Source organism: Hippoglossus stenolepis, chromosome 5 (assembly GCF_022539355.2).
Source record: "Hippoglossus stenolepis isolate QCI-W04-F060 chromosome 5, HSTE1.2, whole genome shotgun sequence".
NCBI classification, from domain to species: Eukaryota; Metazoa; Chordata; class Actinopteri; order Pleuronectiformes; family Pleuronectidae; genus Hippoglossus; species Hippoglossus stenolepis.
This window is the reverse complement of record NC_061487.1, coordinates 16,718,550-16,744,644: the sequence shown is the minus strand read 5'-3', so window position 1 is coordinate 16,744,644 and position 26,095 is coordinate 16,718,550. Positions and strand designations below refer to the sequence as shown.

Sequence of the window (26,095 nt, the reverse complement as noted above, 5' to 3'; positions counted from 1 at the left end):
CCAGCCCGGTTACACGCTCCTAAATATGACCCCGGACGTGCACATACACGTGCAAACAAACATCAATCCCAACATACACATGTAAAACGTAACCAAACTGAAATGTAATTTCAGGATTTACAGTCCACTGACTATCAGCTCCATAATCAACTAATGGCCTCCGCTGTGTTTGCTGAGCACTCCATTTTAACCTGGTAGGAATGCTCGCCATGAACACAAACTTATCCCCGTCAGCTTTTTAGCTCAAGGCAAATGTTGCCATGCTTAGTCAGGATTAGGGCCCGCCTTGCAGTCGACGTGAAATGAAGATGTGTCATTTTGGATCTAGACGTCATGCCAGCAGAGAGAATGTATGCCGGACGGCGTGCCAGTATGATGTCTGGGCACCGCGCGCCACAGAGCCTGCAGATGGTCATCTACCGAAATAGACCTTGGCATCAGAACCACTACTATTCTGACGCTCTGGTGATGATGGGCTGAACCAAGTTTGGGCACGGAGTAAAAATGTTACATAAAGTGATGCATGTGGTTGCTTGCAACATTTCACAGGTTTTTTTTTTTAAAAACATGCTTAAAATTGAGGTGCTGTGGCGTTGGATGTGTAGAATCAACATTAGTGCATATGGCTGTAGTTCTCTCTGGGCTGCTGCCGGCCTACAGACAGGTGGGTACACATCCAGGTGTTAGTCTGAGCCTGCAAACATGCAGCACCTGAGCAAATGAAGGACGAACTTGTTCATTTTATGTGAACACTTTGTCCAGTGTTGCAAAGTGAAGCCAGCGTTTCATGGATATCATTTACACTTTATACAAACAAAAGTCTTTAGTGGGTTTTTTTCCCCCATGTCTTTCTCCTCTATATCACCAGAGAGATTATTGTATGGATTATTATATATTGTATAGAGTCTGAAGAGATGTGAGGACTTGCTGCTCTCACTAACCCCAACCAGTCACCCAGCGTGCAAAAACAGTCAGGCGGCACAGCACAGCGCTGCCAGGAAACACACTGTATTTAATGAAGCAGATCTGGGAAGTCAGGTATTTTTAGAAGCCACGTTTAGTGAGAGGAAAAATCTCAGAATCTGTTAAGAGAAAAAAAAAAGGAAAACATCGCCTACATTGCCCGAGTACTCCCGAAGTTGCTTTTTTCCCCACACTGACTCCTGCCTCAAACATCTCACTGAGCTTGTCACTGTCGGTGCCTGGAAATGACATGATAATTTCTGCGAGTGTCATTAGCGAGTTTAACCAAAGGGCTGAACACAAACAAAAGCATTTAAAAGCTGGCAGTATTTCTGAATTGCCCCTGCTGAATAGATTGACTGTCACACTCATTATTTTCTGTTTTTCCTCAAATGACTAGATCAGCGGCAGAAATGCAGCAGGGGGACGCACTTACTCGCCCCTCATTGGTTAACAGAAGTCACAGAGCACGACCTTGTTCTTGATTTAGATGTGTGTGAAATGATACTCTAACGTGAATTCTTCTGATAGCGTAGTGGGCCTGTTTTTTTTGACATGAGTCCTCGGAGTAGACTGGAGAGTTGTCTGATTTAATGAGGAAGACAGTGGCTTCAGACTGTCTTCATGCTGCAAACACAGTGCGACTCGGGAGGGGGGGGGGTTCTGTCGAGGGATGTATGAGGGCTCTGGGACTTCTGGCTAACTAGACGTCGGGCATGGAGGTAACAGTTGATATTGGTTTATGTTTCATAATAAGGGCTCTAATTCGGGCTTATGATGGCAATTACAAGTAGAATAGCACTCAGTTGAGCACTAACGTCCGCCAAGGCCCAACAGTCTCCTTAAATTGAATCAAGCTGCACCAAATTGCCCAGACTCATAGATATCAGTCCTCTTAAGTATATCTGAATGTTGAAAAATGCCCTATTTGCAATGTTAAAGAAAGTGAGGAATCAATCCTGGATCTGCCCTTTGATTGAATCAGCTCTAAAAGTGAACAGGTTCTTCCTTGTCCCACGCCCCACCTCAAGAAAATCCATTCAGTAGCGTGACAGTCAGACAGCGATGAGAAGTACTCATAAAGAAAAAGGTAGCAGAGCATTCAGGGACATTGTGTTCAGCATTATATTGGTAAAATGCCAGTTAAAGTAGGTCTTACTGGCTTTTTCCACTGTTTTAACATGTCTTTAATAGCTTTCAGAGCATCCTCTTCCTCCTCTGTGATTAAAAACACTAAGTGTTCTCGCATGTGACTGTGCTGCATACCTGTGTCCTGTTAGAGTCCAATAAACAACAACAACATCAGCAGCAGCAGCTGCAGAGAGGGACGAGGCCCGAGGGTAGAAGGAAGGGGTGTGCGTGTGTATCTGTGTGTTGTTGTGACTGAACGCGAGTGAGGGGAAATGCCACGCATGCCTGAACACACAGACCAGCACATAGTTGTGTGGAAAACACATTGCTGGTCTTTAGTGGGCACGGGAGTGGAAGAGACCCAGAAACACTGGGACAGGGAGGAGTGGGCTCACACTCACCTTTGTGCACAGGACTGAAGAGAGATTTAGCCAAGCTCTCCTGAGCCAGCTGTCTGTGTGAGAAAATCACATCATGACGCTGTGCTGTGTTCCCCCCTCTCTCTAAAAAAAACCCTCTGATCAGCAGAACGCTCGATCTTGCCGAACATGCGCAGACAGACACTCTCTCTCTCCCTGAAAAGGTGAAAAACACCACTCCAGATTAGATCAGTCCGTGTTGAGACTCTATCACTGTAGCTGTAAGACAGCACTGGAATCCCTGATGTGGTTTGCCTGTGGCGGTGAGTGGAGGAAGCATCCTCTCTCTGGCTGTCTGGGCTGATGTGGTTTAAACAAGTGTCTAGAGCGATCCACTGGGGGCTCCCAGGGAGGATCGGGTTGCCGGATGAGGATGTGGCCTGGTGCAGCTCAGGGAACTGGAGGGGGGGGGGGGCAGCGATCCAGGCTGCGGCGGCCCATGACAGCCCTGCTGTCTCCTACTGTACTCCTGTTCAGCTACCTTACTGTTTGCTACTGCTCTCAGCTCCAGTAACCTGAGCTCACCGGCACCGACTCTGCACACAGTAGAAAGGCTTTGCATCCCCACAGTGCACTGGATTATTGTAGTGTGCAGCAGAGTGAATACGTTGGTAAATGAAGCTGATGTAGAGATAAATTTAATCATGTCCTAATGGAGCTATGGCCCCGTTTATACAGTGGAGCACAGAAAGTCGGTGTGATTGACACTGCAATAAACTCCTTCAAAATCACTTCATAGTGTTATGCTCTTATTTTCCTGAGCAAAATTTATAAAATACAGTATGTACAGGATATATTTATTTTATAAAGGTTATATATTGTTACACAAGTTTAAAAATATCAGTTTTACTTCCTGACAAATACCTTGATTTGAAATTCATCCGTGCTCCAGTACAAACCAGTCATGTTTTCTTATTTTGCTGATGTCCCAGTTCAGGGTCGGCACTATTTACAGGAAGAATGTTACTAAGGCTCGTTGTTGTGCAAACTGCGTGTGTCCAGTTTTTTTTTCCTTAACTCACGGTTTCCTCGGAATCTGTGGAAAAGCTGCGCTTAATCACTATGGTTACAACCCCCCCCCCCCCCCCAGCGCCTGCTCAAGAGAGGACTTGTTTACCATCTCTGCTCCAGACTCAATAACATGTCAGTCATCGGAGTTAGAACCGCCCCTGCCCGCCTGCCATTGGTCCGGCAGATGGCTCCGAGTTTAACCCCCACTCTTCCTCCCCCGACACCCTCCTCCTCCCCGCCGCCCCCAGCCCCGCTGTGAATAATGAATGATTTCCCAACTGTCTGTCACGCTTCCTATACTAACGCCGATGACACAGGGAAAAAAAACACCATGCTTTGATATGTAATGAAGAATGACACATTTCATCCTTCATGAGACAAGTTGTTTTTTTCTACGTTTCTCTACGGTGGAGAGCTTTGATGGATCATCGGAAAATGATATCAGTTTGACCAAATTTTCCTCTGGCAGTAAATGAGTCACCAGCCTCCGTATGTAAACAGCATAGTAGTCTCCTTACGCAGCACGCTCTCCTGCAAACTGAGCATGACTTGCATTCAGATGGGATGGCTCGCCGCGCTGCACTCCTCTTCCTCTTAAACCACCTCCAGTTTTATTCAATAAAGATCAGTTGTTTGAGAAACCCAGGAGTGAGAACCCATTGTCTTGTCTTACACACACACACACACACACACACACACACACACACACACACACACACACACACACACACACACACCCTCTCCAAGTAGACAGTGTAGAAATCCATCCCTGTTATCAGGCAAAAGATACTTTTTTGGGTCGATTGTGTCAGACTGTGTTGAAAGGGAAGGGGTGAGGCGAAGTAGAGGGGGATAGGAGTCGCATGACCCTGACTCCCGCTTTTCATGCTGCGCTTTTCCTGATGGAGGAATAATCTTAATAATCATGTTTTGTATTTTTTGGTCGAAAACTGGAATCTAACACATCAACGTCCTATTTTTTCTTATCTCACATTCTCTCCCTTGATCATGTTTGCAGCTCAAATAGCTTATTCCTCTCAGGTTTCCTCAGCAATTCCTCAAGTTGTTGTTGCGTAGTTGCAGCAGAACGGGGGATTAGCATCCCCCCCCCCCGAATCCTCTGCTGTCTGGGACATTCTGCGGATTCTTCACATAGTCCAGCGACTGGAGGATACCTTAGAACACACAAAAAATAAAACAACAGTGAACAGCACTTGTCTGTCTCTCGGGCCTATTAGTGATGCATCCTCCTCCTCCTCCTCCTCCTCCTTCCCTCAGCTGCTTTATTTAACGGCAGACGTAGGGATGCGCCGGCTGCTCGGAGGCAGACTCCTCAGTGCTGATTCTTGTCTTGTTTACTATTGATGACACGGACATGGACTTCGATGCTGCTCATGTCGCAGTGCTCTGGTGAACAGCAGGGTTATAGGCTGTAACAACTGAAGTAGTGTATGAGACGTACAACATCATAAACCTCCCCATCCTTCCCTGTTTGCACTTTAAATTACTTGATCCTGCAGACAAGGGCTACATCTATACTACCAGGCTTTCGTTTTCAAATGGCGTTTTTCAAACTAAACAATCTCCCCACACAAGTGGACACACAAGGGCACAGTCATACAAACAAATCGAATATCGCAGGTGAAAGTTCACTAAAGTAGAACTCCAGGCCAAGCAACGCTGCGATTTGCCTCGCTTCAGGAAGTGAATGTTTTATTTGCCTCCTTGCTCGCAAAGATTGAAGGTGAATGGGAGGTGAAGGTTCTCCACAGCTACATTTGCATATATGTGACCACTCGCGTGTTCTGGTGTAAACAGGAAACATTTGGTTGAATTGTCACAGATTGTTAGTAAAATAGCTTGTCTTCTTTGCATGTAAGCAGTTATTAAATCGGCAGGAATTAGCTGTTAGCAAAGACAACAGGGTCAGCAACACTTGTAACTTATTATCTGTGTTTCCGTCTACTGAGGAAGTTGAGGCTAGTGCAAGTTGTTTTCTTTTCCGTAAGGGGGTCACGTGATAGGATCCTGACGAATCAGCAAAGGCTACTCGAAAAGATCCAATCAGCAAGTGTCTATATCATCGTTACCAACTAAGACGTAGCCAGCAGCATTTCCAAACTTTAGCCGTAGCAAAGTTGGTGCATTTCCAAAGAAAATGTAGCTGTGTTAATGTATCTAAAGTTTTTCTCTCCACAGACTGCAGTCCAGCTCCTCATTAATTGCTTTATATAATCTGGTATGCACTTTAATAGGGTCAAATACCAACCGGCTGATGCTTCTCATTTATTCCTGCTCGTATCAAATGCCCACTCGGGGGACGACAGGAACGATGACGACTTATCTTAAGAGGAGCCCCTTGTTAGGTAGTCCCTTTGCTTTGAAGTAGTGCAAACCCACAATGCCCTGCATAGCGATGTGTGGAGAGCTGCGGTGTGGAAATAGGGTTGCATTCGGAGCATCTATAAATAGAGGATTGTATCCTTGATACCGCGGGTTGTTTGGTGTCACACAGAAACCCGGTTGACTTATATGGATTCGAGGCAGCAATGCGTCCTCCCTCCAGCTTTCTTCTGGCAGAAGGTATGCATGTTTGGAATTTCTCTTCATTGAGGAATCTGTTAAAATGATGCAGAGGGGAAAGGGACCTCCTCCAATGAGGCTCATTAGAGTTTGCCTTGGCTGCCCCCTTTTGGTAGGATTCCAAGAAAATGAAGCCTGGCTGATGTTTCACTAATTTAACTGCTTTTAACACACTAATGTCTGCATCATATTTACCATCAAATCACAGCTGTTATGTGGAAGTGTGTGTGTTGGCATTTGATGTTGTAGCTTTAAAAAAGAGCTTGTTTTGGACCAGATCCAGAAAAGATGCAGTAATGCAAGAGTGGGAGAACGTATACGATGTGTGAAGCTATACATAACACACTAAAGGCCTTGTGGCTAAACTTTATTACTTGTGCTGTAGGGAAAGTGTAGAAAGTGCAGTCACTTCCAGATCCATCTTATCAGGAGACATTTATCTAAAATTCCTGAGGTGCTGCAGTGTATAGAAGAAAAGGATTGTATAGGGTGTAACTGAATGAGATCTGTTTATTTTTTTGACGATAGAGCTAAAGACGTTTTTTTTTCTTTTGTCATAAATAATCTTGAAGGGGTTTCACCTCTTCTGCACAGTTGGATTTGACTGAATGTGAGAAAGAATGACAAGTATTTGAGAAACTGTCAGGAGTGAGAATGATCATTCCCCCCCACCCCTTCCCATGTGAAGCGAAACGGGAGTTGTTGTGTTTATCAGGGGGGGCTCTGCAGCATTTCTTTAGTGCACTGTCACTTTCTTAACCTACACAAATGTTTTTGCAAAGCGTCATGAAATATTCATCGAGAGATTAGCTCAGGCGTCAGTTTGGACCACTGATGCGCTGACACCCGCATTTCATTTAAAAGTGAATAAACAAGCAGAGCTCCCCTTCTCCTCTTCCTCTTCGACACACAAATATGCACATGCCAGTATGTGTGCACGTGTCACACATGCACTCATTGTTCATCATTTACACTCTTATGTGCACAATGAAGATGGCTAAAATAAAGACGTCTCAGATTTGACAATTATAAGGAAAGTGTTGAAATGTGTGTTTGATTGCACTTTTGTCTGGGTTTGTATGATTGCGTGTGTGTGCACGCATGTGTGCACATTTCCTTCCAGCTCTGGCTTTGCACCAGGAGGCAGTTGCTAAGGAACCAGGCGAGATGTGCCTCTTATTTCAGTTCAGTTCAGTTTTTCTGCCCCTGTGGGGAAATTTGTCTTGCAGCAATAACAAAGGCCCTAACAATAAACAGTTATCACTGAAAGCCCCCAATATACAAACAATACGTGTGTGTGTGTGTGTGTGTGTGTGTGTGTGTGTGTGTGTGTGTGTGTGTGTGTGTGTGTGTGTGTGTGTGTGTGTGTGTGTGTGTGTGTGTGTGTGTGGTGGGGGTTGGGGTTTGCCACATGCAGAGTTTCTAATATTCAGAGATTTTAAAACGAATGACTTTTGTCACACGTTTTCCTCCAAAGAAACCTTAACTCTTGACTTACTCTTTCCCAGACCGGCTCTTTATCTATTCTAGACAGAGACTCCTCAAACAATCATTAGCAGAAAACAGCTTGTTATACACACACACACACACACACACACACACACACACACACACACACCGCTGGCTGATTATAGTTTTGCACCTTTCTTATCCTAAAACCTGACATTTAAGGATTTGAAAATGTCACATATTGTATTAGTGTCTACACGTTCATTCTGTCTCCTGTCAGATCTTCCTGTTCATGCACCACTTTATTAGGTACATATGTAACGTTCAATGCAATCCACTGCAACGGCTCAGGGCAATTCCCCTTTTACACAGATAATAATGTTCAGCTTTTAGTATTGTATTAAATTAGCTATATGTTTATTCTTGAGGTCGTAGTCTACAGTCGTGTGGAACTGGAATGGATTATATTTAGAGACGTTTCAAATGTTTTGGTCACCATATTTACACAAAGGGAGGATGACTATTAGAAACACATTTCAGTATAATTCAGTCCAGGACAACATAATCACTAGCTATGACCTCAATAATAAACAGAAACTGAATTAAACTGATTTCTGAAAGAAAAACTGAACATTACAAGAACATGTGGCACAGATGTTGTACTGGATTTCTCCCTCACTGCACTTTAACCTATTTTCTATCTGGCAGATAATATCATTAATACATCCTGGTTTTCATCAGTTACCTAAATCTGAAGCTATTGTACATTTATACTGACTTTGAAATCACAATCGGTGCAAATATAGCTGATCATTTTGTGTCTTTTTGAGCTTTATCCTCCTGTTTTCTGTCGTCCTGGCAGATCCCTTTATGTAACATTGTGAGATAGGGCGTTATCAACATTGTCTCTGTTTTCCCAGAGAATAATTCATGGATCTTGATGAAAACAAATCAAGCACATTTAGGGAACTGATATCTATGAGTGTGTGAAATTTGGTGCAGCTTGATTGAATTAAAGGGGACTGTTGGGCCTTAGTGGAGATTTGCATTGTCTTTTTCTTTCTGGCCTGTTAGTAAGCAGATAATATCATTAATACATCCTGATTTTCATTATTGACCCTGTTCTGAAGCTGTTATAGATTTACACAGACATTTAAATCAAAATCTGTTAATTTCTCCATCTTTTAATTTTTATCATTTTCTATTTTGTCATAATTGTGTCCAGCAGTGCAGACTGTTATTTTTTGCACCCGCCAAAACTGACCTCTTCCTCCATCTTTCTCTGCCTCCTCCTCAGTTTGCCCAGAACACTGCAAGCACGCCTGCACCGACAAGGGGGAGTGTTGCCACAGCCAGTGCCTGGGCAGCTGCACCGAACCCAACAACGACATGGCCTGTTCCGCCTGCCTCCACTACTTCCACGAGGACCGCTGCGTGCCAGACTGCCCCCCGGGCACTTACAAGTTCGAGGGCTGGCGCTGCATCACCATGGACCTGTGCTCTCAAGTGCACCTGCCCGGCGACTCTCACTTTGTCATCCACGGGGGAGAATGTATGCCCGACTGCCCCTCCGGCTTCACACGCAACGAGACTAATCGGTAAAGACGTGCCCTTCACTTCTACTTTAGGTGTGATTTGGAAATGCTGTGCCGGGTGACAGCGAATTTACCGTATATTAGGAGGAGCTCTTGAAAAAAATGTGTTAGATATTTTACCTTATGTCTCGTAAAAAATTCTCAAGGCTTAAGTTTTCTTTAGTCTTCTGTATTTAAATTTATTGGCGATCATCACCTGATCTTTCTCATAATGCGAGAAAACAGGTATTTTTATATTTACTTAGTATTTTTCATTTCCTGGCAAGTTGTTCTGTAAATAGACATGCCACTTCTCTTTTGTACACACACACACACACACACACACACACACACACACACACACACACACACACACACACACACACACACACACACACACACACACTACAGCAGCTTATGTGTGCACCGTGCACTTGTGCGTAATGAATACTTTTGTATAAAGTGTCCTTGAGGTGAACTTCTCCTGAACCAGCCCCTCACTCACAGGTTCCTTTCTTAGAGTCAGCGTGTGAAGATCAAGAGCCTGTTGCACTATTAATGATTCACATCTGGACTTCCCAGAAACACTGAGCTTGTAGATTTGACAGATTAACAGTCAAAGGTTTTAGGACAAGACTCGTAACTGTCAAACAATTCCTTCACTGGACATTTCCTTTGTTTAACGCTTCCCTCCCTGTTTTGTCTCGTCAATTCCCCAAACTTTCCACGCCAACTCTCTGCTGCCGTATATTTGTTTGGCCACACCGCTGCTGTTTAGTCTCTGAGGTCAATACGGTGAATCACTCTCTCACGAAAGAGAGAGGGAGAGGGTTCAGATGAGGGCCCATAAAAAGATTATACTCTCCGTGTGAGGGGTGACCCTGTATCGCGCAGTGAATTTATTTGCCTGAATCCCTTGGAATGCTCGGGAGCTCGGGGAGTGAACAGATGATTTCAGCGTGAGATAGTAAGGTGGTTGTTGTTTTTTCTCAGTCTTTCTTCTCCTTCTTCCCCGTACACAGAATGTTTTGCAGCGCCTGCAACGGACTGTGCGACAAGGTCTGCATACCCCACATCATCGACTCTGTGGATGCTGCCCAGTCGCTGAAGGACTGCACCGTCATCGAGGGCAATCTGGACATCAACATTCGCCGTGGAAGTGAGTGCATCTGAGCAGAAGCCTGCCGGAACGTTTTTTTTAAGTGTGAATTAGCTTCGTAGACCACACTACGCTGCAGCACAATTTTAGTGGACTAAGCAGATTAAACACACTAATGGTTCTCTGCTTTGAAACATTCGCCAACAGAGTATTTAACTCGTCTACAACCTGCCATACAGTCTCCTGTAATGATTCTTTACTGACTACAGTTTACTATCTGTGCTGCACCGTGTTGCTGCCCTGCACATATGATGATCACTAAGGCAGTTAAAGCACGAGGGCCGGGCGCTCTGAGCTGCAGGGACACACAGGAGGGTCACAAACCCAACAGTCCATCTGCTTCTTGCACTTTAACCCAATTGTCACATTATACTATAATGTGGTTTATTTATTGCTAAGTTGACAGGATGGTTCATGAGCTAATCTCCACATTTGATAAAGATAATACAATTCAGTGCTCGGTGGGATATTTGCATTAAGAGCCAGAACAGTAGCAGTAGAGGTCCCTGTGTGTTTTTAAACAAGGCTTTCACGGGCTTTTATTTCCTATGCTATGTGTGTGTGTTTGTGTTTGTGTGTTTATGTTTATGTTTATGTTTATCTCCTGTCCCCAGATAACATAGCGTCTGAGCTGGAGAGCTTCATGGGATTGATCCAGACAGTGACGGGCTTTGTGAAGATTCGACACTCCCACGCGCTTGGCTCGCTGTCCTTTCTCAAGAGCCTGCGTTTCATCAATGGGCAGGAGCTCATCGACAAGTATGGCCTGTCTGTCTGCGACTGCTCGTCTGTGACCATGTGTGTGTGTGTGTATGTGTGTGTGTGCGGTGACTCAGGGAATTAGAGGACGTGAGCAAAACCTCAGCCTAGCAGGGAGGCTGTCACCAACATATCATTGAAGTTGCATAAATGTCAGAGGGACTTATTGTTGTCGAGTGTCTGCCCTCGATGGTGGATGCGCACGTTCACACAATATGATAAATGGAATTAGAATCTCTTGTAGAATCGCGTGACATGGATAGATCATAGATAACATGATAACATTATATTAGACGCGTTCGATTATATTTAAAAGTGATTCAGACAGGTCAGATAAGTGAGCGTGGCTACTATTCTGAACAGCGGGTCTCATGTTCACCGGCCCCTGTATTTACTGTGGTATCAGCACCAGTCTGATCTACGAGGGAAAGTTTTTTTGGTACTGGCCAAAGGGGTCACGGGAAAGTCTGTTGCCCTGTCTCTCCCAGGATAAAGTTTCAGTCAGGAATGCTGTCGAGGATGGCAGACATTCCCTTCGCTTTGCTGCATTACATGGCCGGTTAGAGCTCAGAGTGTTAGCACCATGCTGTTTCTCTTTCACGTCCTCCTCTGTGCAAACCCGGTCTCACAACCCTGAGCTCAGTGATGGCCACCTGCGATAGTGCCTGATGCTGCCACCAGGTGGCAAAACAAATCCTGTAAAATCACATTTTAGTCAAGCTCAGCTTCCATGTTTCAGTGACAATAACAAATACTTTCTTGATCTGTATGAGATGGTTGAAACCTCACTCTTTATTTCTATCTTCCATTTTCAGCATGTATTCCTTCTCCACCATCGACAACCAGCACTTGCAGTACCTGTGGGACTGGACTCAGCACAACCTGACTATTCGAGCCGGACGCCTCTTCTTCCGCCTGAACCCCAAACTCTGCATGTCTGAGATCCACACCATGTGGGAGAAGACGGGGATCACCGTGAAGCCAGAGGAGGGGGATTTCCGCAACAACGGCGAAAGAGCCAGCTGTGAGTATTTTCACATGATCCTTTACAGTGGGTTCCGTGGGCTCCTCTTCTCATTCTCTGAGTGTATGACTGTATACACGATACGTGCGTCTCACTGAGGGTCCTGCTCTGTCACGACAGGTGAAAGTCACACCCTCACGTTCAAGTCTAACGAATCAACGAGTCACATGATCAAGCTGATGTGGGAGCGCTACCAGCCGTCAGACCCCGGAGACCTCATCAGCTTCATCGTCTACTACAAGGAGTCGTGAGTATCCACCAGACAAACAACTCCTTATCCCCTGTAACACATATTATACAATTAACTCCACACTGAGGAAGAGTGGATATGGATTTTTTTCATACAAAAACCTACTCTAATTTAGAGATATTACTTTAAATTTAAAACATCATGTTTTAGACAGTATTCAACTCAAGATTTATGGAGAAAAAACACTTTAGATTGTTGCAGCTTTCTGATTTAGGATTATTTACACAAGTCATTCCTGCTGTATCTGTGTGTACTTCATCTTACTGTCAGTTATTTTCATATTTTCAAAAGACTTGGTTGAGGTACTTTGATTAAATATAGCTGTAGAGAGAAGATTTTTTTCATTCGCAAAAAAAACCCAACCAAATATCTGCTTATTGTTTGAGTTATAGTTTTCTTCTTGAATTCGAACACAGCAAAGCAAAGTTCTGCCTCAGATGTTGGTAATTAAATAAAAACTCTATGTTTTATAGCCCAGAGTCTTCCCCCTATTGTTTCTCACTATTTCAGGCTTGTACTGTCAATAAGAGCGAAATGTCCCAAAAAAATATCAGTTAAAAACAACTGCATGATATTCTTTGGAAAATGGTCAGTGGTAATTTAAAACATGCATAAATAACGGGCAAAAATATGCAAAACAATTGGCAAGAGTTGTCGAGATGAATCATATCTTCAAACATAACCTAGAATAAAACAGTTTTGATGAGTTTGATATGGCTTTTTTTGTAAATGTTGAAGATTTCATGTTTCAAGTCAATTTCTTTTTTTCTAAATGTGCAGCCATGTCCTGTGTCTCCAACCAGGCCGTTCCAGAACATCACCGAGTTCGACGGACAGGACGGCTGCGGCTCAAACAGCTGGCACATGGTGGACGTGGATCTTCCTCAGGATGAAAACAGCGAACCCAACGTCAGTCTTCAGCACCTGAAGCCCTGGACCCAGTACGCCATCTTCGTGAAGGCCATCACCCTGCAGGTGGTGGGCAAACACATCACTGGGGCAAAGAGTGACATCATCTACGTCCGCACACGCCCAGCGCGTAAGTTTCACCATCGGTCTGCTGACACCATAACTATACAGTACATTATTACAAGTGATGCAACATATAAATATAACATACCATGACTCTGTCCCTGTTGCAGCTCCTTCTGTGCCTAAAGACGCCCGCGCGTTCGCCAACTCCTCAACCAAGCTGGTGGTGAAGTGGTCGCCCCCCATGTTTCCCAACGGCAACCTGACCTACTACCTGGTCCGCTGGCAGCAGCAGTCTGAGGACAGGGAGCTATACCAACACAACTACTGCTCCAAAGGTCGGCATTACTCTACAAAAAACCACTGATCCGGCTTTCCTCGTTGTTTAAAGGAATAGTTCAAGACTTTTGAGGAAAATGGTTGTTTCCTCTCTTGATGAGAGTTAGTCGAGAAGATGAACACTGCTCTTTCTGTATGTAAAATATGAATTCATATATTTCCCAAAGTGTTAAATTAGTCTTTAAACATTAAAAACGTAATCTGTGCAAGAAGTGTTGTTATTTTAGATTTGGATTTTTTTTGTACTCACCCACCAAACTGACACACACCCCCCACCCCCACCCTCTACCACACACACACCCATGCACAACTGTAAACTTCTTATTGTCTTTCATGTCTTTAGGTGTAATGTCATTTGTCTTCAATTATAATAAGGGAAATGTTTGTTTTAATAATGCAGGATCACTAAACTCTTTTTGTTTATTCCTTACAACAGAGCTGAAGATCCCGATCCGGATCTCAGCGACAGGGCTCACAGACATGGACGACAACACCAAGCCCACCAAGTCCGACTTGGCGGGGGGAGAGAAGGGCCCGTGCTGCGCTTGCCAGAAAACGCCCGAGGAGAAGGACCGGGAGAAGGACGACCGCGTCTTTCTGAAGATTTTCGAGAACTTCCTCCACAATGCCATCTTTCTGCCGAGGTACAGTAAGCCACGTATGGCGCTGTAATATCAGTCATCTCCTGTTTACAGCTCCTGCTCTGTACCTCCTTTTCACGCTTGCGAGGAAAAGGCAGTCAAAGAGCCGCCGCAGCTTGTTTTGCCTTAATGGGGCAAAATGAAGAATGAGGTGGCGGCCCCGGGTGTAAGGGCTCCTCTGTTGAAGCTGACAGGATCCAAACACGGGGGCATTGACAGACCGGACGGGGGCTTGGCCGGCCTGCTGGGCTCGGCCTTTTTTGTCAGGCAGCATGGATGAGGAGACACGCTGAGTAGGATCCAAAGCCTTCTTAGCGCTCTTGTGGCTTTCTGTTGCCACGGCAACGGTGGCACGGGGGGGATGTTGGGGACCTAGCAGGCAGCAATTTAGGCAACACAAACAAACCCAGGAGAGAGATATGATTAAGGAGTCTGAAGGGCCTAGTTTTGGCTGCACGCTTGTCGCTGCTTAGGCTTTTGTTCGCCACAATGGGGACTGACTGTTGTGTTGTGTTATCATTGAACTTGCTCGTGGCTACAGACGTTTAACTGTTTCAAAGACTCCAGCTCTCTTTCCTCTCCCTCACGCCTGTGTTCACACGTTAAGCCTCTGTGAACCGGTGCCGTAGCACATGCTGGTGAAATATGGAGACCTTTGATATACTTATTGCTTTGCACTCAGCAGGTATCTTATAGATCCACATCTTGTAAAGGATTCCATCAAAGGTCATCCATTTAACGGTGTTACGCTGCCCTTTTCTTCTTAACAATGCTCTGGTGGAATTGGATCGATATATCTGCGGAGAAAGAATAATAAAACACAGCTTTCTATTGTAATTGAACTCATATCTTCCTCCCTCCTCCCTATCTGGCTGTGTGGATTTGCTATAGTATAGCTGTCGAGGAAACAGACGGGTGGCAGGTCCCAGGCCTGCAGCGAGGGGCTTATCCTGTATATAGGCCCAGGCTCTCCACTGTAACAGAGCCGGCCATTATTACAAACCACTCCAAGGAAAGGCCCCCTGAAAAATCGAGGGGGGGAGGCTTTTCAAAAAGTTTAGGGGTTTGGACCAGGGGGTGAGGAGGAGAGAGAGGGCGGCTGCAAACAGAAACAGAAAGAAGAGGAAATGTTTTCCATTCTGTCGCTCTGCACTCTCCTCCTCCGCCTCCTCTTCGCATGCTCTCTTTGTCTGAGACTCCTTTTTTTTTTTCTTGCTTTCTGGAGCGAGACAGCTGCCAGGAAATGTACAGTGAATCCATGTGGAATTTAAATGAATGAGGGAAGAGCCCCATCAGCAGCAGAATACAAACAGACAAGTGAAGGAGGGCAGACTGATTTACTGCTGGAGATGCACAAAGAGGATGTCTGTCGGTATCTGAACAGACGACCTTGTGGTGTGATCCAGAACCTGTTATCAGCTGCCTGGACAACTCATTCACTGTGTCACCCGCCTGCTGATAAACCCACGATGAATACATATGGTTACCTCTTCTTCCTTTGTGGCTCTTTCAGTCATTTTTCTGTGAGTCTGCTATATGTTGCGGCCAGGGCACTAATAATGTGCTCCACAGGCCGAAGACTGAGAGTGTAGTCATGGCTTTCCTGACTGGATTCCGTTGCGTAAAGGTAGATCTTTTTTTAGCAGTCGAGGTCAGGACACGGACTGTGGTGGCTCTCTAGTTATAAGGTCATGCTTAAATCAGCTGCAGAGCATTCTCACAGTGTTAGAGCCGCCGTGCTTAACCCTCTTAATGCTCGTTAGGAAAAATTAGATCCTCAGGTTTTCGTTCCTTCGTCCCTCTTCTTCTGTTGCTTTGATACAAGGCGGCTCGAGAGGTTCGCGCGTCAGTTCGAATCAGACCCGCGGCATCTGTGTATCTGCTTTCCAGTCAGTTGTCATATATTTTTAATGTGTCGTCAGAGGTCACTGATCTGTTTTGAAGAGCCGCTCCAGTTATGACAGTCGGAGAGGAATGTTAACATGTCAGTGCGACTGGTGTTTCCCACGGATCTGTGTGTGCCTGCACCCTCCTCCTGTATGTGGATGTCTGCTCCGACGCAGAAGGTGCTCGACTTCAGCTTTGCTCAGTTAGATCTCTTCGTTTGAGATTTTAATTCTCCTGCTCGTGCTGAAAAGAAGAAGCTGTCTTGACAGAAATATAATATTCTAGTGCAGTGGTTAGCACAACAAGATAGAGAGAAGGTTTTTGGTTGGAATCTCAGTTTGACCAGCACTCTTTGTGTTGACTTTGCACCGTGTTCTCCCTGCGTTGTTCTCCCACAGTCCAAAGACATGCATATTGGGATTAGGTTGATCAGGGACAGTCCCGAGGTTTTTAAACTAAAATGGGCTCAGCAGCGTTTCCAAACTTCTCAGTTGTAGCGGCTCTAAAACTCTGGAGTAGTGTGGACGTAGCAGAGTTGATGTGTTTTCAAATCAAAACATAGGTATGTGGATGTAGCATTGTCAGTACACGTGAATGTGTATGTTGGCCCTGATGGCGACTTGTCCAGGTTCGAAAATAATGGTTAGTGTTAACCTGATTTACTTCAGTCTGAGCTGAGCTGTGTAGGTAGAAATATCGAGCTTCTAGTTCCTGTTGACCTCACACTGTTCCAAAGAAAATCCTAAAAATATATCTCACTTGCAGGAGCTCTTTAAAAGGCTCAACATTCTGGTGTTACCTGCTGCTGCCTTTCATTTCCCCACTCTGTCAGAACCAGGACTCTCTTATTTGTCCGCCCTGTGTCACCTAAGGACCCGACATTTTTCACAAGTAACGCTGAGCGGGGGCTTGAGGGTCAGTGTTGTGTGTTTCTGATGCTGCTGCTACAGTCACAGCTGTCAGCGGCTGCCGACCCTCAGTAATGACGACGTCCAGCTCCAGGAGGCTCCACAGCTTATGAGACGAGGTGTCTGTTCACCTCGGTGGCGTTAATGTCGCTGCTGAAAACTGGACATTTTGATTGAACATGTTGGTTCAGAAAGTCGGTAGAGAAACAGAAAGAATAAGTCATATTTTCTCACACTTTATATCTTTCAGCTTCTATCCTTGCTTATTGTTGTTTGGGATAAAACTGGACAGCAGCATTAGTTCAAATCTCTTTTTTCTCTCGCTGTCTGTCCACCTTGCTATGATCCGTCTGACCTCATCCTTCTTCTACACAGCTCCACAGGGAGTAGTTTGCAGCATCTGGACACATGCTGTGCACGCATACAACACACTCACACACTCACACACACACACACCATAACACACATTCACTCCACGTGGTCCAGCAAGATGCTTAACCTTTGTTTAAAATGCTTGTGGGAGTCATTAACCTACAAATATTTGTTACAATAGAATTTACAGTTTACCTCTTTTGCCTTTTTTTGTCATAATATTAATCACTGTCCTTAAAGGCTCGGAGTGTAGAATTTAGTGACATCTAGTGGTGAATTTGCATGTTGCAGCTGAATTTACCCTTACACCGAAATCGTACACACTGAACCTTTAAATCAGCTTTCCCTGTTTTTCAGACCTCCAGACCGTCGACGCAGAGATGTGTTCGGCGTGGCCAACGACACGCTGTTCCACGACAGCGCCGGGAAGGGGAACACCAGCCTCGGGCCGGGCAACAGTACGGATGGCGTTCCTCCTATTAGAGAGTATCCGTTCTCAGAGGACAAGAGCGCAGCAGAATATTTAGACATCCCCAACCTGCAGCCCTTCACAGTCTACCGCCTCGACATCCACGCCTGCAATGAGGAGGTGGGCCGCTGCAGCGCCGGAGCATTCGTCTTCTCCAGGACCAAACCTGCAGGTGAGAAACGGACCTGGATACGATCTATGATGGAAACATGTAACAAATGTAAACACATTCTTGTAATAATATCCTGCATGTGTGTTTTTTGTGTGTTTCCCAGTCAAAGCAGACGACATCCCTGGAAAGGTGATCTATGAGCGGAGTGACAAGGTCGAGGGTTGTGTGCTGCTGCACTGGCTGGAGCCCATCATGCCCAACGGACTCATCCTGATGTATGAGATCAAGTTCCGTCTGGGGACTGAGGTGAGCCAGACTGGATGAAACTGAAGAACTCCTTGGACAAATAAAGACAATTCAAATTATATACAGTATAAAAATACCGATAGGGATAAAAAAACATTTTCGTCTTACATTTCTTTTGTACAAAGAAAATTGAAACATTTTAGCATCTTTTAAATGCTGAAGTTTAAATGTGAGGAAAAAAATTCAGGATCATGATCATTGTAAGTGAACTTTAACACACAGACATATTAACACCTATTGTGGCAGGAATAGCTACAAACTAGTTGTGATGACACAAAATCCTGTTCCATCGGATCCTGACGTCTTTAACTGAGATTGAAGTTGAGCACAGGAGAGCAATGTGAACACAGCCTTGTGGTGTTAAACTCTACACACAAATCATTCAGCACAGTGAAGGTCAAACATCCAACAACAAGAAGCAAAAGGTCATTTGGAGTGTAAGTCCCTGTAAGTGGTGTTTTACACATCTTACTTTTCTCTTTTCTTTTAGCCTGAGAAACACGAGTGTGTGTCGCGGCACCACTACCGGGAGCACAGCGGAGCTCGTCTGACCAACCTCGGTTCAGGAAACTACTCTGCCCGTGTGCGCGCCACTTCTCTCGCAGGGAACGGCTCCTGGACGGAGAGCGTGTTCTTCTACGTGCCTCCACCCAAACGTAATGCAACAGCTCTCACACATTCAGTCCTGAACAATTTAATTTCTTGTCTAGCTTAAAGTAAATAAGATATAAACACCTCTTAGTGAAATCACCATCATATTTCTTTTCCCGGACAGGAGACGACGGTGTTGCCTTTTACTTGGTCATCATAATCCCCATCATAGCGACGCTCGTCATTGCCAGCCTCACCACAATTCTCTTCTTTGTGAACAAAAAGAGGTAAGCGTCTTTATCACCGCGCTCCACACATCGCCTGATTGGTGGAGCTTGATTATGTACCTTTACTTCCTGTTGTAATGTTAATTAGAGATGATTAGATGTTGTTTTAACATTACACTGTGGTTAAGAGTAGACTTCCTGTAGAGCCTTACACAATCAGAGCTGTGTGCCGGCTAACCGAGCCGTGTTCATGTTAACAGGAACAGCGACAGACTGGGAAATGGAGTCCTTTATGCATCTGTCAATCCAGAATACTTCAGTGCTGCTGAGAGTAAGATTATTCAATATTTTCTCAAGTATTTGCTGTTTGTATTTTGCTGCACGTACGTGGTGTTGACCTGCCGTCCGTTGTTTTTTGCCAGTGTACGTCCCGGACGAGTGGGAGGTAGCGAGGGAGAAGATCACCATGCACAAGGAGCTGGGCCAGGGCTCCTTCGGCATGGTGTATGAAGGTTTAGCCAAGGGTGTGGTCAAGGACGAGCCAGAGACGCGAGTGGCCATCAAGACGGTCAACGAGACGGCGAGCATGAGGGAGCGCATCGAGTTTCTGAACGAGGCCTCCGTCATGAAGGAGTTCAACTGTCACCATGTGGTAAGGAGGACGCACGAGACAGAAAAGACTGAAAAAGATCATCACAATCAGGCTAAAAATAATCCAACACAGTATTGAACCCAGTTGCTTCTCGATTCTAATCATTTCCTAATTAATCTGCGTAGAAGTAGATAGAAAGAGGTCAGCGGGTCAGGAGCGCTGTGGCTGTCTTTACCCAGGCAGCTGCAGCCTGAGGTAGGGTTTAGTCTCCTGGAGATCGTCCACATTCTCTCATCAGCGTGATCACAGCCTCATTAACTACGTTAAACGGATGCGTTCACCATTCTCCCCGTGGAAAGCAGCTGCTCAAACCTTTTTATCAAGTCTGGCTGCCAAAAAAACAAACACTGAATTATTAAAGTATGTTTTAGAGAAACTCTGTATATCCTATTTCAGATGTGTATTAGCAAAACAGCTGAGCATCGTACAGTCTATACTTATTCTAATCTTCATAGTAATCTGTCATAGGGGACCTCCTCTCAAAACATTTAAAATTAGGTGGAAGTATTAATTTGGGATGGGACCATTGACTCCTCCCTCCTGACCTGTGCTGTGATTCGTGCAGGTGCGGCTGCTGGGCGTGGTCTCACAGGGGCAGCCAACCTTAGTGATTATGGAGCTGATGACACGAGGAGATCTCAAGAGCCACCTGCGCTCGCTGCGCAAAGAAGTAAGACGCTTTTCCTCACACACACACACACACACATTTCACTATCCGGTTTGACGCCAATTATTGAAAAACTCCGCAGCTCAAACTGCAAACCCTCAAACCAAGTCTGAACTCTCAACAAGCAGTGTCGCTGTCTCACACACACCAGAATATGTCTTTCTATGGTCCAGATCAGGTCTCTTACAGAAACAGCCGATGGCCTCTTTTCGTACAGATGCACACACTGATGTGCGACCACACACACATCCTGTCCCTGCATTTCCACACACAGTATCCATCCCTCCCTTTGTGATGCAAAACTGAGGAAAGCAGAGTCCTGAAATGAATTCAGACTGAACAGGGTTTTCACTGTGCTCTTTCCCCCCCTTCACCTCATCTCCTCTCACTCTGCTGCAGAACTCCACCACTCAGGTCCTACCCCCGCTCAAGAAAATGACCCAGATGGCGGGGGAAATCGCTGACGGCATGTCATACCTAAACGCCAACAAATTTGTCCACAGAGACCTGGCTGCCAGGAACTGCATGGTAGCCGAGGACTTCACCGTGAAGATCGGAGGTGAGTTGATGTTAATACAGCGCCTGCAGCCGGCTGTGGTCGCTCGGCACCGAAGTGTTTTGGATTTCAGGGAGTGCTGGAGGCTGCGGAGTCTTAATGTAGATGGACAGAGGGAGGGAGGAGATGAGGGGAATGGATGAGGCTCTCAGCAGCTTCCTCTCCCACACAAAGAGTGAGTGATTCTCAGTGGCTTCCCCCAACTCTGTGTTCATTTTTTCCCTTCAGATTTTGGCATGACGAGAGATATTTACGAGACGGATTACTACAGAAAAGGAGGGAAGGGCTTGCTGCCTGTCCGCTGGATGTCTCCAGAGTCACTTAAGGATGGCGTGTTCACTACGATGTCTGATGTCTGGTATGAGAACACATCCCTCTTGCACACACATGCACACGCACACTTAGACTACGTTCACACAGGGTTCAGAATCAGATTTCTTGATATTTTTTGATTGTTTAATTACAGTGTGAACAGCAGAAATCTCATGGAATCTGTGCTTTTCAGATTCAGATTCGGGCCACTTTCATATGTGGTTCTAAATCAGAAACAGATCAGATTTTTTGAAATGCAACCTCAGCCTGAACAGCCATGTGACAGAGAGGTTTTAGACCTCATAAGTCCTTGGGGTGACACATCTGTCTAAGCAAAACTTAAGGGGTTGTATTGTTACCAGTCTTTGTTTGAAAGCATATCAAAAGAAAACTGAAACCATAAACGCTCACATCTGTGCCTCCATGTTTATGACCGGCCTCTCCTCCTTGTTTACCTCCGTACACCCTGGGGCTGCGTGTGACATCCTGTTGTTCTTTTGCGCCTGCAGGCCATGACCAGCTCACATTGTCTGATCCAGGCCACATTTAAAAAATATAATGTGAACAGATACATCAAAACATCGGATCTAGAAAAGAAAAACAAATTGGATTTATATATTGCAGCCTGACTTATACATGTACAAACCTTCCTTAATCCAGGGGGTTTACAAAGAATCTAAAAAATGTCTGCATATTTTGTGTTTTCGAGCTTGTGGATACGCTAAAACACTTCATGCTGTGGAGTCAAGGATCACTTCACAGACATTTTTAACGTCACAACAGGTGGTGCTTCCAAAACCACCGAAATCCCTTTTTCCTCCAGCTGGTTCTCTGGAAATTCCTCAGAGCGGCGTCCAGACAGAACACGAAAGAACCAGTAGAGTGTTTTGGTGAAATCCGTGCTCATTGTTCCGTGCACATTTTTTCTCTCAGGGACGATATTGTTCTCGAGAAATACAAGTGTTTACTAGCTCCCATGAAAGTTTTTGTTTCCCAACTCCAAGTGTCCCAGGGGCCGGTCCCTGAGAGTCGAGCTTAAACTGCTCCAGATGTTGTCAAATGAGAGGCTTCGCCGCTTCGCACAAACCCACCTCCACATTCACGCCCTCTATCTTTCTCTTTAAAGCTGCACACGTGAAGTTTCAGCGTAAAATGAACCCATCCGCGAGGAGGTGACTTGTAATTTGCGGATGAAGAAAAGCTGCCCGAATGCGGCTTCGTCTGTCAGCACAAAACAGCCTCAGCCGCTGATGTGCAGTGTGTCGTAACAAGGCTGTTTTAAAGACTGCGAGTGTTTTCTCAGAACTCGTGCCAGTGGTGAAAATATGACTTGCGAGAGTGAGCAATTATTGTGGTCTCTTTTGAGTAGGGTTTGAACATTTTCCTCATGAATAGTTACACGGTTATCTCAGTGCGAGGTAGCTCGAGGTCACGCTGCACTTTACTGTAAACACTTAAAACTTTGGCTCGTCCCGTGTTAATGACATCCTTGTGATCCACTGACTGGCACACATGGTGCACAGATTACGTTATTCTTGCTCATTAGGCCGACAGTTTTTTAGGATTAATGTGATGGCGATAACATTAGAAGAAGCTCATACAAAGTGCTTCTCTTAGCCCTGCAACATTTTTTTAAATCACCAAACGCTGTCAGGTTACACTTGTTACGGCCATTAAAGTTGACTGTAGGTGATGGGGGGGCTGTGGGACTTTTTGGTGTCTTCAGAGTAAATTTGTTGCAGTCAAACAACGTGAGGTGAGAAAATGTCCAACACACTAGTTTGTTCATTTTAAAACAACAAAGTAAAACTATTGTATTTAAGAATTTATACCTGTGGCTTTTAGAAAAGATTTCACACACTCATAAATATAAGCTCCCTAAATGTGTCATCAAGATCCATGATTTTTTTTCCATCAGTAAATAGTGACAAAAGTAAAAAAAAAAACTATGTTGAAGAAAGTGAAAACAATTAAATTTCAGGATCTGCACCAAAGTTGAATGGGTTCTTCACCGATCTGTTCCTCATCCTTGTGGCGGTTCGAAGGTTCTTCTCTACAAGGCCACTTCACCTTATCTTCAGTTATTGGGAAATGTTAACGATTCTGGGATGGATTTTTCCTTTTTCTTTCTGTCATACTTGTCATAAAGTCTTGAATCTACTTAATTATGCTCTTAAAAAGTCTCAAATGTACCTTGTTGAAATCTGCAGAAACCCTGAATGGATTAACATCGATAAGACGGACTCTGTTTATATGAAACTCTCCTCTCTTGTCACAGGTCGTTTGGCGTGGTGCTGTGGGAGATCGCCACCTTAGCGGAGCAGCCCTACCAGGGCTTGACCAATGAGCAAGTGCTGCGCTTCGTCATGGAGGGAGGACTCCTGGACAAGCCTGACAACTGCCCTGACATGCTGTGAGTCTCTCTCTCTATCCCTGATCAATAACTGTATTATCACCCACTTCTGACCTTCCAGGTTTAGGTTGTAACACCACTGCAGGATGTATTGTTTCGTCCTCTTCGGTCCTTCGCTCCCCCCCGCCCCCGGTAATATTTCACCCCGCGTTTATTTTGAGTCGTGCTTCCAAGTGTGTAGGATATCATGTGGTGTGCATGCTTAGGCAGAGCCAAGATGAGGCCTGACATTAACGTCACAGGTTAAATGCGGTCCGTTGACAACATGGCTGCAGTGGTCAGCTGGCAGCAAGAATCCTGTCCCCCCTCCTCACCCGTCATCGCCGGCCCATACAAGGGATGCCATGACCCGTGTGAAAAATGCCCATCATTCCTGCCGCCGTGGACCGACCGTGTCTGGCGTCAGCAAAGGGAGTGAGGGACGAATGAAAGAAGAGGAGAGAGGGCCCGGCGCAGGCTGCTGGTCGGCGTGCAGCGCTGCATCTATGCATTTCTCCACTCCCTCTCTGACCTCAATAAGAAGGCATGCTGCTCCCTCCCACTCTCCACGGCTGACCTCACCTTAGAAAGAGAGTGCGAGCGTAAAAAAAAAAGAAAAAGGGCCGAGTGTTGTGCAGACACAAACCTCTGGTTTCCATGGCAGCACGGCTGTTTTGTCCTGATTACAGGAGTGTGTGGATTGTGTTACAGAGGTGGTGGGGTAGCCTCTGGGTCTCTGGGCTGAACACAGGGAAGTCAGGCCGGTCGCCTCTGCTGCACTGACTTAATGGAGATTTCCAGAAGATTGCTGGAGTGCAGCGAGGCCAGACGTCCTTGACAAAGGGTGAATAGAAAGATACAAGAAGAGGAAGTTGGCAGAATAATAGGCAGAGGGATGAGTCACATTTGGAGAGCTATGAATGTCTCCTCCTTGTGCTGTGTGTGTTTCCCATGGTCAGGTAACTGCGGGTCACTGATTGGATTTCCCATGTTTCGGTCTCCAGTTTCCCCTCGGACAAAAGTGCATTCTGTCTTGCAGGGTTTGGCCGAAAAAGAAACGCAGACTCCGTGATCACATTAAACATCGTGATTTTATTGTGGAATGCTCGCTATCACTTACAGTGCTATTGTGAATAAATGTCTCACCACACTGGGGACATTGCATGTGCGATGTTTTGCAGTTCTGTTCTGCAGTTCTGGAAGAGATTCCTGTTTAGGTTTATCAACATCCACTGTGGATGGTGGAAGGCTGCTCTGAACTCACACTTGGCCTTGAAGTGTGTCTGTTTCTGATTTTGTCTCGAGTGTTTCAAGGACTCTTTGTCCATCTCTTTTGATACATTTTGGCCTTGTCCCTGCAATTTTTCACAAAAAGCCTGACTGCCTCCAAATCTCATCTTGAACTTATCATTTTAACACAATCGCTATTAGACATTTGCTGAAAACACTCACAGCATATATTGATGTGATGGAAAAGTATGTTCACACAGGGAGTTAACTCCAGTTCATAGCAACTGTCTCTATATACAGAGCATGGCGAAGGAGGATCCAGGTACAGACGTACAACTTATCAAAGATATCAAGCTTTAGAAGCACTTAGAGAGTGCATCCCTCCACCAAGGCTAATGCTCCATCTCGCCATTTAAAAGAAAGGGAAAAAAGAAGTCCTGGATCTGCCCCTTTGTTCGAATCCACACCAACATTTAATGGGTTCTTCTTTAGCCTGTGTTCCACCGCTCCACAATGTTCTCTGAAAATGCTTCTTGCGTAATCCTGCTGACAAACAAACCAACCAAATGGACAGGGGTGAAAATATAAGATATAGATAAAAGAATCCTTGCATGTTTGCATAACCTTCTTGGCGGAGTTACAGAAAAATGGATGAGACGAACAAGCTGAAGCAGCCATCTGTGGCGACATCTTCGTCTTCAAAAAGTAGCTAAGAAGTTAAATTTCAGCCCGTCAAGCTTTATTTAAACAGATCATTTGGTGCATTAAAGGATTCTTTAACAGAGGATGGAGTTAAACCTTGAGGAGCGTTATAGCAGCTGAAGATCGGGGCCAGTGTTTTCTGACACAGTTCCATGTTCGGGTTAGTACATGCACTGAGCCGCTGCTTGTTGCCAATGTCACTGACGACAGGTCAAATATAAGTCAATTCAGTTTCATGGTAAAACCATGTGTCTGTGTTGCCATGATTGACATGACGCTGACAAGACGTCAGGATTTACTGCAGTTTGTTTTCCAAATTTGCATCAATGAGCATCATGCACAGCAGCAGATGGTGGGGGGGTTCAGCAGACAGGGTACTCCGGCGTGTCGGCCCGGCTCCAAGCATTACACATCTTTTCATGGGAGGTCTTCGGTGCC

General features: G+C 45.3%; 1 protein-coding gene across 1 annotated transcript in view; it reads left to right on the top strand.

Moving 5' to 3' along the window:
* Positions 1–26,095, top strand: part of igf1ra (insulin-like growth factor 1a receptor) — an 83,143-nt gene that overhangs the window by 51,579 nt on the left and 5,469 nt on the right. Inside the window, exons 3-20 of the mRNA XM_035156283.2 lie at positions 8,854–9,154; positions 10,153–10,289; positions 10,904–11,048; positions 11,864–12,072; positions 12,193–12,319; positions 13,126–13,361; positions 13,465–13,632; positions 14,070–14,277; positions 17,799–18,082; positions 18,186–18,328; positions 18,819–18,984; positions 19,104–19,206; positions 19,407–19,477; positions 19,569–19,798; positions 20,364–20,468; positions 20,865–21,024; positions 21,250–21,379; positions 23,612–23,746. Of these exons, the coding sequence (XP_035012174.1) occupies positions 8,854–9,154; positions 10,153–10,289; positions 10,904–11,048; positions 11,864–12,072; positions 12,193–12,319; positions 13,126–13,361; positions 13,465–13,632; positions 14,070–14,277; positions 17,799–18,082; positions 18,186–18,328; positions 18,819–18,984; positions 19,104–19,206; positions 19,407–19,477; positions 19,569–19,798; positions 20,364–20,468; positions 20,865–21,024; positions 21,250–21,379; positions 23,612–23,746 (3,058 nt within the window). The remainder of the gene's footprint in view (positions 1–8,853; positions 9,155–10,152; positions 10,290–10,903; positions 11,049–11,863; positions 12,073–12,192; positions 12,320–13,125; positions 13,362–13,464; positions 13,633–14,069; positions 14,278–17,798; positions 18,083–18,185; positions 18,329–18,818; positions 18,985–19,103; positions 19,207–19,406; positions 19,478–19,568; positions 19,799–20,363; positions 20,469–20,864; positions 21,025–21,249; positions 21,380–23,611; positions 23,747–26,095) is intronic.